Genomic DNA, 16,807 nt, shown 5'->3' with positions numbered 1-16,807 from the left:
TCACCCTTTAAAAATCGTGTGAATAAATTATTTAATATCAGCTGTTTTTTGTTCGTATCCTTTTCTCAACCTGTGTTGCAAGTAGAGCGACCTGCTTTCTGATGCTTTAAAAGGCGGTGTATAATCGGAAATGCTGTTTGATAGGGCGATATGAATAAAATGGAAATGTTGAAAAAAAGTATTGAATGTAGCTCATGTTCAATCGATATGAGAAACGGGATTGAATGAGACTCACCATTATTTTAAGTGAAGAAGAAGATGAAGGAGGAAGAGTTTTTGTTTAAATGTAAATTGAAACCGGCTCATCTATCCTCACCTTACTCAACTATATCGTACTGTTTGCAACCAGCCCATCTATCCTCACCTTACTCAACTATATAATACTGTTTGCAGATTGGGCTTGATTAGTGGTATCCTCAATCGGATAATTGTTGACAGATGGATGGATGGATGCAGGCACGCCCAGACCGAGCTCCTTTTTATATTATAGATTGCTTTGGCCCTTCTTTTAATATTTTTTTCATCTGCAGCACATTCTTTTTTGGTGGCATTATTTCCGAGGGGCACAGCTGTGCCACTGATGCAGTGCCCCTTGTCGGTGAGAGCAGGGATTTCAAATTTGGCCAGGGTATCAGCGATAGCTTGCCAACTCTTTGTGAAGGACAGCATGGGCTCTTAATTGTCCATCAGCTAACGCTGGCAGACGGGACACCCAGTTTAACAGCCATCCGAGGGACAGCGTACACATTGATGAATCGCCTTTATTAAGAAACACCAGGATGACAGTTTACAGCTGGGTCGGGAGCCTAGCCGAGGTTTGACAGCTCTGAGGCAAGAGTGCTTACCTCTAGGCTATACTATCAGCCCTTTGTCCTTTTCAAATTCAGCAGTATGTCCAAAGTTTCTCTTAAATGGTCAATTATCTTGAGAGACTGTTGTTCAGACCCACGAGGGCAACAGTCTAAACTTTTTCAAGTATTGCTCATGATGCAAGATGGCCTTGTTTTGTGATAGGAGACAAGAGGAAAAGCAATATGTAGTGTATGGGCGGATTCACGGATGGTGGTGGTCCTGAGTCACGGATGGTGGTGGTCACGTGGTTATGGCTTCATATGTCCCGACTCGCCCGCTAGGGACTTGTAGCACCAGTTGGCAGCATGTGGTATCATTAGTAGTGGCTTGTATGTCGTGTGCCTGTACGGTGCATCGAGTGCGCACTAAAGCGGAGTTACGGGCATCCTACGCCCACCCTCTCGCTCGAGGCAATAAAGCGGAGTTGTGTTACCCTCCGGCTCGTGTCTGCCCGTTCGCACCTCGGCCACGACACCACACAATATGTCTTCATGAACCAGTGGTAATTGTTCAACAGGTAAGCGCCACTTACCTGGATGGCTACCGGGCCACAGCCGTTTGCGTGGCCGGGGGTTCGCGAGCTACAGAGAAGTTGCGTAGAACAGCTGAGAGCATTCTCAAACGGTGAGTCTTGTTTCCGCGACGTAGCTGCCCAATTAGACTTTATTTGATTTGTGTCTGAATGCATGCCGGTTACTGTAAACCAATTTGAAATAAATATTTGCCAGATTGTTTTTTCTCTCTCTCTCTCTCTCTCTCTCTCTCTCTCTATCTCTATCTCTATCTCTATCTCTATCTCTATCTCTATCTCTATCTCTATCTCTATCTCTATCTCTATCTCTATCTCTATCTCTATCTCTATCTCTATCTCTATCTCTATCTCTATCTCTATCTCTATCTCTATCTCTATCTCTATCTCTATCTCTATCTCTATCTCTATCTCTATCTCTATCTCTATCTCTATCTCTATCTCTATCTCTATCTCTATCTCTATCTCTATCTCTATTCATCCCCTTAAGTTGTCATACGTTTCCAAAGTACATTGAATGAGGTTGCAGTTTAACCACAAGCATCCATCTGTGTTGCATGTTTGCCATCATCTTAATGGCAAGTTCTTCACTTTCCACATCTTCCTCCCTCACACAGGATTCGGAGGATGTTTCGGCAGCTAGGAATGTCCGATTTCACAAATGTCAACCTGCAAGTCCTGGGTGTAGAAGATTCATACGGAGACCATGCTCGCTCTTTATCCGATGGGGTGAGACCTGCATAACCTCAAGATTACAGTATGACCCAGAATGATGAAACTAAATCTTACCCGTTTTGGTATTCTCATTTGAGCCCAGATCAGAATACTGGGAACCTGAGTCATAAATCCCAGAGATGGTGTTAATTTGTCCATTGTCTGCTTGTTTTCTTGTAACTTATACAGATGTACACTGCTGCCTTTTATGTTCTTCCCCTAAATGTTTTACATGTAAAATCACCTTCATGAGCCTTGGATCACTGGACAAGAAAACAAACTTAACTCTGTCTTTTTTGTCCTTGTCTCATTATTTTCTCCCTATTTATTTTTTTACCCTGCACGTGTGAAGCGAAAGGTGAGGTTAAGCAATTGGTTCACTTTGTCTGTCTGTCTACAAATGTCATTTTATAATCGAGGAATAACTGAACTTAAATTGAATGTTTTATTTTGAACACTAACACACGAACTTTGGCTCTGAATTCAACAGCTGAGCGGGATCTGAACTCAGGACCCTGGGATCCAAAGGCCCGCCACCCTAACCATTAAGCCAGCACCAGGCATACACAGGTGAAGGGTCAAACACATATTCAAATATATATATATATATATATATATATATATATATATATATATATATATATATATATATATATATATATATTGTTGCGGATTCGCGCCCGCCGGCGTGCGGACGGCCACGTAACTCGAATCGCGGCACGTCGCCCACCGGACGGACAATCCAGTCGTGACCCTCTCGGACTAACGCCGGGAACCAGTCACGGGTGGACCTTTCGGTCTCACCACGATCGTGCCAATCGGCCCCCGCGTGGGATAGGGTTGCTCGCCAAATTCGACCTACCTAAGTACCCACACGGAGGGTAGACCGGGCGATCGCACCTCGCCGCAGGTCGACTTCGGACACGGGCCACTTTAAGCGACCCGTTCCGTACTATCGGGATAACCGAGCGGTGTTATTCGTCGGCCTCGACGGTTCGATTAATTATCGGGCGTTTCAGCCCACGACCAACCCTTTACGTGAAGCAAGATGGAGATTCAATGAAAGAAAAGACGAAGCGAAGCGGGAAAACAGTTCAACAATAAGCACATTTATTTCGCGATGAACGGAAAGCACACATATACAATAACACCAAAAGCACATGTAAAAGAAGAAAACAATGCAATATTACACAAAAAGCAAATGCAACAATGCAGATCTAACCGACTACCGGGCACACGGCAACACTTATACAATTTTACTTCACAGACGGCGCCGATAACACATATTCCCAAAGCAAAAGAAAAGAGAACCACCCTCCAGGATGAGGCGGGCCTGGGGCCGAGACCGGGTCGGGCCTACCGTCTGATGATGAGACGCAGAGCGGCGGTGGCGCCTCAACTCCGCGGGCCTCGCGGACAGTGTCTGGTAGGGGGTGGGAAAGGGGCCCCCTTTGTCGCACTATCTCAGCGCGGGGGGAAACAGGAGGGGGTTGCTGATGCTCGGGGGAAGGAGGATATCACCCTGTCTCGGGTCCCGCGGCGAGCGTCTCCTCCTCGACCTCGGTCGCGTTGCTGGCCTCTCCCTGTGCAGCTCCCGGCACCGACGCGAGCACCCCCTTGTCCGCCTTCGCCGCCGTCACCTCTCCACAGCTCCGTCTACTCGCCCTCTCCGTCTCCTCTCTTGGCTCGTCCCAACTCTTCACTCTTGACTTCTCCCACTTCTTTCCAGCTCCACCGACGACTCTCTTGAACTCCGCGCACCTGTCTTTACTGACGAACGCAGCCGTTTATATAAGCCCCGTGGCTTCGCTCTTTCACCCTTGACCCTTTGCCTCCGACCCTTCACCTCTCTAACTGGCTCCCCATTGGACCGAGGAAAAGTGGGCGTGAATGCTTTTTGATCCATGAATTTGCATATAGCATCCTCACTCCAACGCCCTGGAGGCGGGGCCAATTCGCCCCAGCTCGCCGATTGGACGGAACAAAAGTGGGCGTGAGTCGTTTTTGATCCGTTTTCTGCGGAAAGTCCGTGATGTTTTTGAATACGCTGCTCGGTGCGCGCCCTGCACGAGTCCAGTATCGGTGCCCACGAGTGGCGCGAGATGGTGTGGATGCGATGGTGGCGAGTTGTGACGGTAAAGGTCGTGGCGGTTGTGGTGAAGCGGCGTTGTGGTTGGTGGTTGTTGTTGTGAAGCGGCGTTGTGGTTGGTGGTTGTTGTTGTGAAGCGGCGTTGTGGTTGGTGGATGTTGTGTGATGGCTGTTGAGACGTGGTTGGTGGTGGTAATAATGGCGGCTGGTCCAAAATAAAGATAGTAAAAGAAAAACGGCTATCCTGAAGAGTCGCAGCCCGCATGAATGACATTTATTCCCTCTAGACAACGGGTTTGGGCCTAACTACACATATACTTACAGAGATATCTCACCTAAGGGACCTGAATGGTGGTTTGCGAATTTGGTCAACCACAACAATATATATATATATATATATATATATATATATATATATATATATATATATATATATATATATATATATATATATATATACATATACTATAAATTAACTCGAGAGCTCATAGAACACATTACCCTGTGAATTCTTGAGAAACAAGAGTATGGGTGGTCAAATCCCACTCTGAATCTGTCTACAAATGTCAGTTTATAATCGAGGAACAACTTAACTTAAATTGAATGTTTTATTTTGAACACGAACACACAAACTTTGGCTCTGAATTCGTCCCGATCGCACATAGAGAGGAGAGAGAACTTTCTTTTTTTACTCTTTATGCTTGTCTGGCAGACAAAGTTAAAAATCATTCCAAACAGGAAACTTATTGTTTTTAAGGATGTCATAAAGGACACAAACAACAGGCATGAAGAACTCATGTAATGTGTGAAATAAGGTGGTGCTACAGACACTGCATCAACAATGGTAAACTTCCGAAAAAAAAAAAAAATTTTCCACAACCTCTAAAATTTTTATTTTATTTCAATTGAATTATAGACTTTAACACAAGAGAACACAAATCGCCTTGTTGGCACTTTTGAAAAACCTTCCGTGAAGCAGCACTTGGACACAATATTACGGCATTTTACGTCATCACGACTAATCAAATTTGCCGCTCGTAGACTCCACCCACACTCTTGTTTCTCAAGAATTCACAGGGTAATATGTTCTTTGAGCTCTAGTTTATTTACATTGAATATGTGTTTGACCCTTCACCTCTGTATGCCTGGTGTTGGCTTAATGGTTAGGGTGGCTTAATGGCCTTTGGATCCTCAGGTCCTGAGTTCAAATCCCGCTCAGATGTTGAATTAATACCAGGTGGGGTTAACTCGGCCTGTCATCCTTCCAAGGTCGGCAAAATGAGTGCCAGCATGCCGGTATACTGTGTCGGAGTGGCGACCCGTCCAGGATTGTGCCCAATAGCCAAGGAGACTGCTTAAGCAGCACCAACGCTCTGCACAGAGTATGGTTCCAATCTCCTCCTCCTCCTCCTCCTCCTCCTCCTCCTCCTCCTTCACCTCTCACACTTGTGCAGGGTCCCAGAGAGGCCGTCCTTTGGCTCGCTGTGCAGCATACTCAAAGGAAGGCCCTGGAGATGTTTGCACGAGAAATTGCTCCCGCTGGCACAGGGATGGGTGAGACACAAAACCCTTCTTGTTGAGATCAACTTGGTTAGAAATGCATTTTTTTTTTAATTTCTCTTTTGAATTGGCATGGTTTTATCTCTTGGTTACGGTTAAATGCATACTCTACGGCTGCAGTAAGTACAATACTGTTCGCACCATAAAACTACCGGGTGATCACAAACCTAGAACTTCTGTCAGTACATATGGATCACGTAGAATGTCAGTGTATGGAGTCTGATTTTAATCTGTTATTGCCATTTTGATTTTTTTTTTAGTTGCAACAACAACTTGGTGTGTTTTTTTTAATACTTATTTATTTTTCAGCCCCTGGTCTGACGGCTATTGTTGGTGGGAGGCCCACTGTGTAAGTCCACAAGTGCTGCCCACCACACTGTTCCAGATATTATTGAATACTCAGGAAAACATTGTTCAGCCCACTTCTGTACCCATCACCAGATGATTCTCACACAATTACAATTAATCTGCATACGTCATTCTTGTCTGTGATGTGTCATGCCGTTCATCACCTTCTACAGATTGCAATTGGCATTTTTGCCTTTAACATTCCTCGGTTATCTTTCACACTTTGTTTTGATTCGGCGAGCCTTACCTGAACCAGAGGTGGTCAGATATAGTGCTTAAGCTCAGTTATGAAGCAACGCAGTAATTTTGCACAAGTGTATAACCAACCATAATAGTGTGCGACGATCACACGTAGCTCAAACTGTATGTTTCTGTGTAGGTCACCAGTGCTGAAACTGTTTTCTTTCCTTTTTCCCAAAGACAAGATAAAGGTAAGTGCACCTGTAGTTTGAACTTTATGCTTGTCTTGCGAGAACACATCTAGCTTGAGGACCTCCATAACATTTAGCTTTGACACCTATTTTATTATTATTATTATTGTTATTATTATTATTATTATTTTAAAATACATGGTCTCGGCTCATGGAAGAATGAAACGCAACAAAGAGAACAGCAGGAGAAAGGGGAAATGCCAATAGCAGGGCAGAAGGAGAAGGTAAATGGAGGACAAACAAGGGATGCAGATAACGGTGAGGGATATGGTAGAATGCAAGGGGTGGACAAGATGGATACAAAAGCAAAATTTTGGGAGGGGTGGGGGTGGTTTAACGGGTGTAGAAAAGATCATGGATGTCGATGAGGGGATGACTTGAGATGATGGTGAATAGCTATCTTGAAGACCAGGAAAGAAGAATGATATCGGAGAGAGTGTGGAAGGTGGTTCCACAGGCTGGTAGAGAGAGGAATAAATGAGTGGAGGTGAGCAGTGGTTCTGGATTTAGGCAGTTTAATGAGGAGTGGGTTGCTGTTGGACCACGTGCATCCTGCAGATACTTGAGGGGGGGTAGGGTGGGGGGGGGAGGTGGGAGAGCGTGGAGATGGCAGAGGGTGCAAGACCAGAAATGAGGTGGAAGAAGACAGAGAGACCATCGTCCTATCGGCGATGGCGAAGTGATAGGCCCATCGACTCAGCTTCGTCACGAGAGATACCAAGCTGTTTGTGAGTCATTTTAGTGAGCCTTGTAACATAAGCTGAGTTTGCATTTCACCACACCGTGAGCCTTATATGGGGGATCGTACAACCGGTTATATTACCTGCACCTTCTCCAAGGATGGTTCTACAACCACTTGTTGAACAATAAAGTATCTTGCGCAACAACATCAGACTGTTGCTTGCCTGTCACCACTGAGTCATGATACAGTCTGATGAACCCGAGCTCTGGGATTATGGGTACTTTGATAGAAAATGGAGTCGTTAATGCATTCCCAGTGAGAACTTTGATCGCAGGTTCAAATCCACCTGGATGGAAAGCATGTTGAGACATACCAACCCTTACTCAGCTCTACGTTGGAACCGCCAACGCGACATGTAGCATCTGACATCGAGGGTAGGTTGTTTCCATTTGTCAGTTTGTCTTTACTATTGAGTTGATGGTGGAAACCACTATCCCTCCCCAAAACATAATTCCTGAAAAAGCCCTGCCTCTCCATAAATTTCTATTGGCGCATATGATTTTGTAATTTGAGCTACATCGCTGTTGGGATTTGGTGAGCCGAAAGGCAGTTTTATTCTTGAAGTAGAAGATGCACCATACATGACGTTATGAAAGTGCACTGACCATGATCTTCTGTGTCAATTATTATCGGTTAGACCAGCAATCACTTATTTGTCCAAAATCACATCACGTTTTCGGTCTGCCCTGTCAGGCTCCCCGCATTTTCCGGAAGAACCGAAGGCCGAGTTACCACTCGGGTCGTGCAGCTTCCGGCTGGAGGAGATGGCTTACACACGTAGTGGAGACAAAGGCAACACAGCAAACGTTGGTACGAGGGATAAACGAAGTTCTGCCAACGCTTTATTTAATTTTTATTTGTGGAGGTCGATCGGTATATGGGGAGTTTTGAAGGCAGGAAACTCATTTGACTTCCCTTTTCCTCCTGACAACACGATGTTGGAGTATTCTTGTTTTGTTGTGCAGGTTAAAAAAAAAACGGCATTGCTGATTGAAATGCCAACAATCGTTTACACTATCCAGTTGATCACTTTGTTCTGCCTCTCACTTTTTCATACGCAGGAAGAGTTGCACTGGTATCCCTCGACCAATTTCGATTTGTTTTTCCCACAGGTGTCATTGCCCGAAATCCTGGCTACTACCCTTACCTAAAGCAACACCTCACTTCACAAACGGTGGCGACATACTTCAAGCACCTTTTTGAGAAGGGTACCATTCCTGAGGAGGCAGTGAGTAGGTGAGACCATCATCTCCCCACCCCTCCCACGATGCGTATGTAATAAATAGATGGCCCCTTTTGATGTTTTGAAAAGACACTTCTTCCTTTGGTTTCATGGTGTTTCATTCTAGAGTTGTGTATCCCAAGGGATGGTGTGTATTACTTCTGTGGAATGAACATGCTCGTGCAGCAGACCCACAGTTGTCGCACTCTTACACCGCCGTGTTTAGATGACGATGTTTATGAGGGAACATGTTTTTTTTTTAAATGATCAAGCCAAAATCACAAAAGTGAGGTTTCTCGACTGACCCTCAAAATTAGTGTTCGTATGTTATTTTATTTTTACCTCAAGACAAAATTTAAGGTATTGAAGTGCTTTTTTTGATGAAAATTTGGAGCATTGTATGTAATTTATATGCAGGGTAGACAGATTAATTATGTATGTGCAAATACCTCTTGTTGGCAGGGCAAGGTGTGGATTTCCCATCCTCAGAGGCACACGTGTAACAGGTGTGCAAAAAGGCCAATTATGATCTATGTGGTCAATGTAGGCTGTAGAGCCCGAAAGAATAGGTGTACCTTTTCTTTTATGAGGCTGCCGCCGTGGATGGGACCCAAGAAGGAGAGTCCGCCCAGAAGAAGAAGAGAACTGAGTCGTGAGGAGAGTCAGTGTGCATGTGAGTGGAGACTGGAGAGTCCACCATGAGAGTACCAGGAGAGGCTCGTGAGAGAACTCCTTGCAGGAGAAGCTTGTGAGAGGACCAAGAGGGGCTCGTGTGGAGGAAGAGGATGCAGACCTCACTTGGAGAAGAGGCCTCATGTGCAAGGAGGACAAAGGGGACCATGTGGCCTGGTGAAAGACCGAGCCTACCCCTCGCTGGCCCTGAATTGTTACTGCCTCTCGTCTCCCTCCTGGTCTCTAAAGTGGACACCATAGAGTTCTGCATTCACCCTGCACATCGTGGAGAAAAGGGAAGCCCTGCCTGCATTATTGTTGTTTGTGAAAGTGTGAACTGTTGGCACCTCGTGGGTAGTATTTGAACTTTTATTTCTCCTCATTGTATACAAACAAGTGTGTATATCCCATTTACCTTTTCGTGTCTTGTTGACTCACTTAGTTTGTTCCATTATGATAGCGTTGACTGTTCTGTTACGGCTCTGAGTAAATCCGAGTTAACGGATACTCGATGCATGCACACACACACATACACATACATAATCATACATCCATATGCATGCACACTGACACACACACACACACACACACACACACACACACACACACACACACACACAATCATACATCCATATGCATGCACACTGACACACACACACATACATACATACACATATACAAATCATACATACACATGCATCCATGTATGCATGCACACTGACACGCACGCACGCACGCACGCACACAACACACGCACGCACGCACGTGCACACACTGTCGGACCCCAACATTCGCAGACTCCGCGTATTCGCCGTTTATAAGATGTGACCTGCTTCTCCATTTGCAGCCCTGTGCTTCACGTATCCATGATTTGTTTTTTCTTGCGGGCGTATTCGCGGGTTTTTTTTTCGCTTATTCGCAGTTTTTCACAGGATTTTTTATTTTCCCCGATGAATGATGAACCGCCGGGAATCTATCTCCCTTTTCCCCCATTGCAACAATGCCCTGACATTCACGGCATTTTTCCAGAATGTATCCCCTGCGAATGTCGTGGTCCGACCGTACATGCGCACATGAATGTACATACACACCTGCATACCTACATACATACATTCATTCAATACCCATGTGTATGTAAGAAAACATTTTGACCACATGATGTGAACTCTACAAAGGTTTTTTTTTTGGTTGGGGTGGGGGGGCATATTTATATTGCATCTTAATCACAAGTGTTGTTGTACGTGCCACATAATTTAGTAATCAGATGCGATTTACATCAAATGGCTGCTGCTTATCTCATTAATCTTGCAGTTGTGGGAAAAGGACCAGAGGTAACATGCTCAACACATAAGGAACCCTCAGTTACATATTTCATGAGTCAATGTGTTTAGTCAGGTACCTGCTCCCCCCCCCCCCGCCACCGCCGTAACATGGACAAGGAAAGTGCATTTTGTGTTTTTAGCAGGTTCTACCCCATACTGCATATTCATCCATTTCCTTTTTCTTATCCTCGATCATCTTCTTCCTTACACCGTCCCACAGCACAAACCATACACAAAACACAACATGTCACACAGCACACAAATTACGCCACAAAACACACATTCAGAGCCATTTTAGCGCTGCCATCATTGACGTCACAGTTCCTGCAAAGCCATGGCAAGTACCGCAGTGCCGTCAAGGTACGACATCACACTGTGGCGATGGAGGGCCAATGGGGACACAACGTGAGTGGGCAACTACCACCTTTTGCCCCCCTGAAGCCACGCCTCACCCGAGGCCAATATAAGCCAGTGCCCACCAAGGTTCAGTACTGTCTTGCACATAACACCAAGGATTGAGCCGAGACCCTGAACTGCTTGCCTTCTGCTGCCTGCCTTTCTGCCTGTCTCGGAAAGAGCGACACTTATTGCGCTGGGGCAAGACCACTAGAGCGAACAACAGCATGAGATCCTTGAGGCACAGCGGCTCCAAACTGACACACACCTCTCCCAACACCCCGCACCCACACACCACTCACATTCCCTTCATTTCCCTCCACTTTGAGACCATCATAAGCTTGCTGGCTTACATTTGGTGAGCGAGAGGCTGCAACCACACCTCGATCTTCTTCCTTTCTTTCTCTCCCTGTTCTCTCTAATTTCCCCAGAGTGATTGTGGCATGCCTGTCCTGTGTGTATGGATAGGTTAAGAATGTCTAAGCTCTAAGGGGTTCTTCTGTGCTTGAGGGATAATTGCTTTTCTTTTTGGACACTGCACTTGTGAATATTTGCCTGTAAATACTGTACATGCCTTTATCCTTGGTAAACTGTTTCAAACCTGCTTGATTGTCTTTTTCCACCATTGGTTCGATATAGCGTATGTAATAAATAGACAGGAAGTTCCATCGATTCACTCCATTCGCTTAGCCGACCTTTAACCTGCAGCTTCTCTCAGCTGTACATAATAAGTAGACAGGGTGTGAAATCGAGAGTGTGGTTCTCCAGTTGGGATAGCTAAATCTCCAGCGAGGTAACGCGATTGTGGGTGTGAGGACCCTTCTAGATTTAGCTGCCTCAGCAACCCAACAGACCGCGGAGTATTCTGTGGCTTATCGGATTGAGGGTCGGAGGTCAAATAGTGAGTCCGAGCCACCCCCTTGTGAACCCCACATGCCATCTCGAACACATAACAACATAACCACCAGGAAATCACAAGTTAGTGTCATTGTGCTGGGGCAGGGGTCAGTAATCCAAATAGCAAGAAGAGCCATGTTTTTAAATTCAGTAAAAAACGCAACATCTTAAGGGCCACAAGGCATGTAAACCCCAATTTCAACACTTGGATGAGGGAGTCCTACATACATAACTGAATATTGACTGTACTTTATCCATATTTTGTTCGCCATATTTAAAGTCTAAAATGACTTTCATTGGAAATAAATGTTATGCATTGTTAATATTTCATAATAGTCCTTGTAGTTTGTACCTCGCCAGATATTGTGATTGTGCCTTGGATAAATCATCTTGGAGATGTTTTGTGTCAATGTGAGAGGGAAGGCTATTGTGGAGGGTGGTATTTTGTTGATGTCACATATTTTTTAAGGGTGGAGGAGGGGGCGGGTAGGGGTCAAGGGAAGCGTCGTGGGGAGGGGGGCGGTGTCAAAAAAGATGTATTTTGTATGACCTCTAACAGGACAGAGAGACACACATTGATTTGTAATGCAATACATGTTTACAAATGTTTCCAAACATTTTACATAATCGATTTCATCACACTTCACACATTGGTGTTTTTACCATTATCTTCCTGACAGTCTCATTCCTGAACCTGCACCTTCACTCTCTCGCTCTCTCACTCTCACATGCCATCATGCTTATCTGCTCTGCCATCTCTTTCACTACTCTCGGATGTTTGTCCGTCACTAAAGCTTTATCTTCTTTCACCAATTTTTCAAGAACTAGTGGGCCCGTTGGTCCAATGGACCAAATTTTCGTTGCTCTTCACAACCTTGTTGCATACCCGCCTGCTGTACTGCTTGAGCATTAATTAGCTTGCCTTTCACTCAGCCCAGATGTGCTTGGGGCCAACGTGGGGATTCGATATGTTCATTATTATTGCCATATGATAGTACTATTCTTGTTATTGTTGCAAATATTATTAGTGTTAATTAATATATGCTTTGTTGCAATGTTATCATTGTTTTTGTTATATATTTTGTAATTAGAATGAATGCCATGCTGTGGTCGGACATATTAAGCTGCTTTTTATACCTTAACATGGCGTATGTTGAAAACATGGGAATTCTCACAGATTTTTTTTGTAGTATAGACAAGTCTTAAAGGGTCTACAGGATCTACAGTCTTGGGGGGGTCTTTTGGGTCCTCCGGGACTTTTGGGTCCTCGGGGATGTTCGGGTCTTAGGGATCTTTGGGGGTCTTTGGGGCCTTGGGGATCTTTGGGGGTCTTGGAAGTCTTTTTGGAATCTTTGGCGTTTTTGGTGTCTTCGGGGTCTTTTGGGGTGTGAGGGATCTTAAAGGGTATTCAAAATTCGAAGGGGTTTCAGCAGTCTAAAGGGTCAAAGCGTGCATTCCAATAGTGCACAATTAATGAATAGACGTACGTAATTGACAAAAAGCATGACACACACACACACACACACACACACACACACACACACACACACACACACACACACACACACACACACACACACACACACACACACACACACCTCATCCATTTATAGTAGAAGACACCAACTAATGTGAAAGACACCAACTAAACAAACAATGCGAGCAAGTAGACGGGATATCCAGCTTAATGTACATCTGAGGGCCGGCACAACCTGTGATGCAACACCCTGCCTGCAAAGCACCAATCAAACACTTTATTGTCGGACCAGGAATCAAACCCGTATGGATGGCTAAAAAGGTAAAGCGAGAGGAAGTTCAAAGTGTAGCGTGATGTGTTTATTTATTTTAACCCAGTGACATTTTCGGGCAGTCATGTCAAACCTTTTCCATTTATTTTTGTTCTGTAGTGCATGTAAGTGTCACCCCAAATATTTGGGCTCCAAGTTGCCATTTCAGCATTGTTCTTGTACCACAGGTATGAGCTACCGGGTATCCATGGCTTGAATTTTGTACTGCACGGAGCTTTAGGCGGAGGTGGCGTCTCGTCTTTGCGCAGCGATCCACAGGTGTGTTTGTTGAGTTCCCAGTTTTGGATTCTCTGCTTGATTGGTGTGCAGCTAACATTGGATGGTGATGCTGCCATCACATGTAAGCATGGAATCCTTTTTTTTTTAAAGGAGGCACACTGAGATTTTTGAGATTTTAAACTCAACTTTATTTCCTGGAAAAGAGGGAATCAAAATGTTATTTTAAATATTTGCTCAAAATTCTCTTTTATTGTTATACCACAAGGCATTGAAATACTACTTTAATTTTTATTGTTATTACATAACGCATCATGTTGCTTGGTTTAAGGTTTGCTTCACAAGCTCTTGGATGTCTCCCTTTTAATCCTGATAGGGTAAAGCCCTTGGCCAGATGCTGCTGGACTTCAAGCTCGAGAATGTTCCAGAATTGTCGATAATGCGAAGAGGATAGTGACCGTCGAACACCTAATGTTTACTCAGAAAGTTCTTGCTGATTCTACTGCAACAATTTTATTTCTTTACAATGTCGTGAATTTTATGTCATCATTATCCAGATCTGAATCTTACTCCATTTAGATGAAACAAACCCAACTTGTGTAATAATTTGAAACTGATTATTTATCGTGAGTGGATTGATGTGAACTGTAAACGCAGTCTGTAATGGGATTAGTTTGACCACTCATTCTGAACCACTTCCTGACTTTAAACGTGTGCAATGGAGACGGTAGTCTCTCATGAAAGTGGTTTAACCAGGATTCGGTGCCTACTTTAGTCTGCTTATGACATGAATGAGGTGCAGCCATCATGCTGATGTACTTCCTCTCTAGGTTAGGGCAGGAATTTGGCCAGGGTACTGGCACATAATGGCCTACTCTTTTTCAAAAGGTATGGTGGGATAATTATGAATGTCAGGTAATAATTGCAGATGGGAAAGCCACCTTGAAAGCTCTTCAAAACAATGCCGATTCGCAAATAAAACAACATACCCGTGAGAACACAAGGATGATGCCTTATAGTTATGGATCAATCCCAGACGAGACAGTTCAAAGCAAGATGAGTATGCTACCCCTGACCTATCCTGTCAGCTCTTGGAGACAGTTAAAATCAGTTGAGCAGAGTGAGGAGGCTGGGGCCTACAGCGCTGCACCAAGCTCAGAGGCTGGGGCCTACAGCGCTGCACCAAGCTCAGAGGCTGGGGCCTACAGCGCTGCACCAAGCTCAGAGGATGGGGCCTACAGCGCTGCACCAAGCTCAGAGGCTGGGGCCTACAGCGCTGCACCAAGCTCAGAGGCTGGGGCCTACAGCGCTGCACCAAGCTCAGAGGCTGGGGCCTACAGCGCTGCACCAAGCTCAGAGGCTGGGGCCTACAGCGCTGCACCAAGCTCAGAGGCTGGGGCCTACAGCGCTGCACCAAGCTCAAGCTCAAAGGCTGGGGCCTACAGCGCTGCACCAAGCTCAGAGGCTGGGGCCTACAGCGCTGCACCAAGCTCAGAGGCTGGGGCCTACAGCGCTGCACCAAGCTCAGAGGCTGGGGCCTACAGCGCTGCACCAAGCTCAGAGGCTGGGGCCTACAGCGCTGCACCAAGCTCAGAGGCTGGGGCCTACAGCGCTGCACCAAGCTCAGAGGCTGGGGCCTACAGCGCTGCACCAAGCTCAGAGGCTGGGGCCTACAGCGCTGCACCAAGCTCAGAGGCTGGGGCCTACAGCGCTGCACCAAGCTCAGAGGCTGGGGCCTACAGCGCTGCACCAAGCTCAGAGGCTGGGGCCTACAGCGCTGCACCAAGCTCAGAGGCTGGGGCCTACAGCGCTGCACCAAGCTCAAAAGCTGAGGCCGATAGTGATGCTCCTTCCCCGTTAAGGCCCTGTCACACCTTGACGATTTAGCCAGCGTATGCCGACGTATGAAAAAATTTGTCTAAAATGCTGGCACACGTTGAATACGTATGGGTAAGTTTTGTATATGTTAAGAGCACGCTGGCATACGTCGTAGTACACCAAGCTGTTAGACAAATTTTCCATGCTTGAAATTTTTCGACGTATGCCAGTGTATGACTCACACGTTCCGCATTACGCTGGCCATAAGCTGTAGGCACGTTACGCGATCGTTGACACACGTCGACACACGTTACTTGTAAGTTACTCATAAGTCGAAACACGTCAAGGTAATGGTTCGCGTCAGTGTTCCAGACTCCCTGGTTTTTTTTTTCTTTCTTTCTTCGGTATGATGGTGATGTTTACACTTCGATTTCTAGTGCGGTTATAATATAATATAATTAATAGGCTGCCGCTCAACAATTTAAATCATAACATCACAGTCATACCGAAGGAAAAAAAACAAAAACAAAAAACAGGGAGTCTGGAACACTGACGCTAACCATTACCTCAACGTGTTTCGACTTACGAGTAACTTACAAGTAACGTGTGTCAACGATCGCGTAACATGCCTTCAACTTATGGCCAGCGTATGCGGAACGTGTGTCATACACCGATTACGTCGAGAAATTTTCAACATGCTGAAAATTTGTCGACGTACTCGGCGTACTACGACGTATGCTAGCGTGCTCTTAATGTATACAAAACTTACCCATAACGTATTCGACAAATTTTTCATACGTCGGCATACGCTGGCTAAAACGTCAAGGTGTGACAGCAGCTTCACACTTCGATGTCTAGTGCGGTTACGATTTGAATCGTCGAGCCGCAGCCTATGAATAGCCTACGCCATGTGATCGTCGGCGATACGCTGCCGCGCGCTATGCATAAGTTCGACTATCGTTGGGCATGGGTTGTGAACGCAGACAACACGCTCAGCATTCGTTGGTACCAGTTATCTCTATGTGATTGAAACGTTCTGTGTACGTTACTAATACGTTATGCATACGTCCAACACGTTATTATACACCCAAAACTTAAAAAAAAAACATCAATCGTTCAGCGTACGCCACCGTTTTTCATACATTTTGATACCTTGCCATACGCTGGCTAAAACGTCAAGGTGTGACAGCC

The 16,807-nt window shown here is 45.4% G+C and overlaps 1 protein-coding gene across 3 annotated transcripts in view; it reads left to right on the top strand.

Annotated features, from left to right (window-relative positions):
- The window catches only part of LOC147021528 (uncharacterized), a 40,221-nt gene extending 25,865 nt beyond the window's left edge, over positions 1–14,356 (top strand). For 2 of the 3 annotated variants that reach the window (XM_085891547.1, XM_085891545.1), the window contains 10 exons: positions 1,370–1,476; positions 1,999–2,110; positions 5,639–5,738; positions 6,054–6,093; positions 6,472–6,523; positions 7,540–7,639; positions 7,959–8,075; positions 8,378–8,501; positions 13,750–13,840; positions 14,175–14,356. In XM_085891547.1, the coding sequence (XP_085747673.1) occupies positions 1,370–1,476; positions 1,999–2,110; positions 5,639–5,738; positions 6,054–6,093; positions 6,472–6,523; positions 7,540–7,639; positions 7,959–8,075; positions 8,378–8,501; positions 13,750–13,840; positions 14,175–14,252 (921 nt within the window). In that variant the 3' untranslated portion in view covers positions 14,253–14,356. Of the gene's footprint in view, positions 1–1,369; positions 1,477–1,998; positions 2,111–5,638; positions 5,739–6,053; positions 6,094–6,471; positions 6,524–7,539; positions 7,640–7,958; positions 8,076–8,377; positions 8,502–8,949; positions 8,994–9,077; positions 9,788–13,749; positions 13,841–14,174 lie in introns of those variants that run through there. The other variant, XM_085891546.1, reaches the window with a different exon arrangement.
- The last annotated feature ends 2,451 nt before the right edge of the window (positions 14,357–16,807 follow it).

This window comes from Eptatretus burgeri, chromosome 8, assembly GCF_056783735.1.
Source record: "Eptatretus burgeri isolate ZD-2024b chromosome 8, Ebu_testis_v1, whole genome shotgun sequence".
Lineage (NCBI taxonomy): Eukaryota > Metazoa > Chordata > Myxini > Myxiniformes > Myxinidae > Eptatretus > Eptatretus burgeri.
The sequence above is the reverse complement of the archived record's forward strand: the minus strand, read 5'-3'. Positions and strand labels throughout refer to the sequence as shown.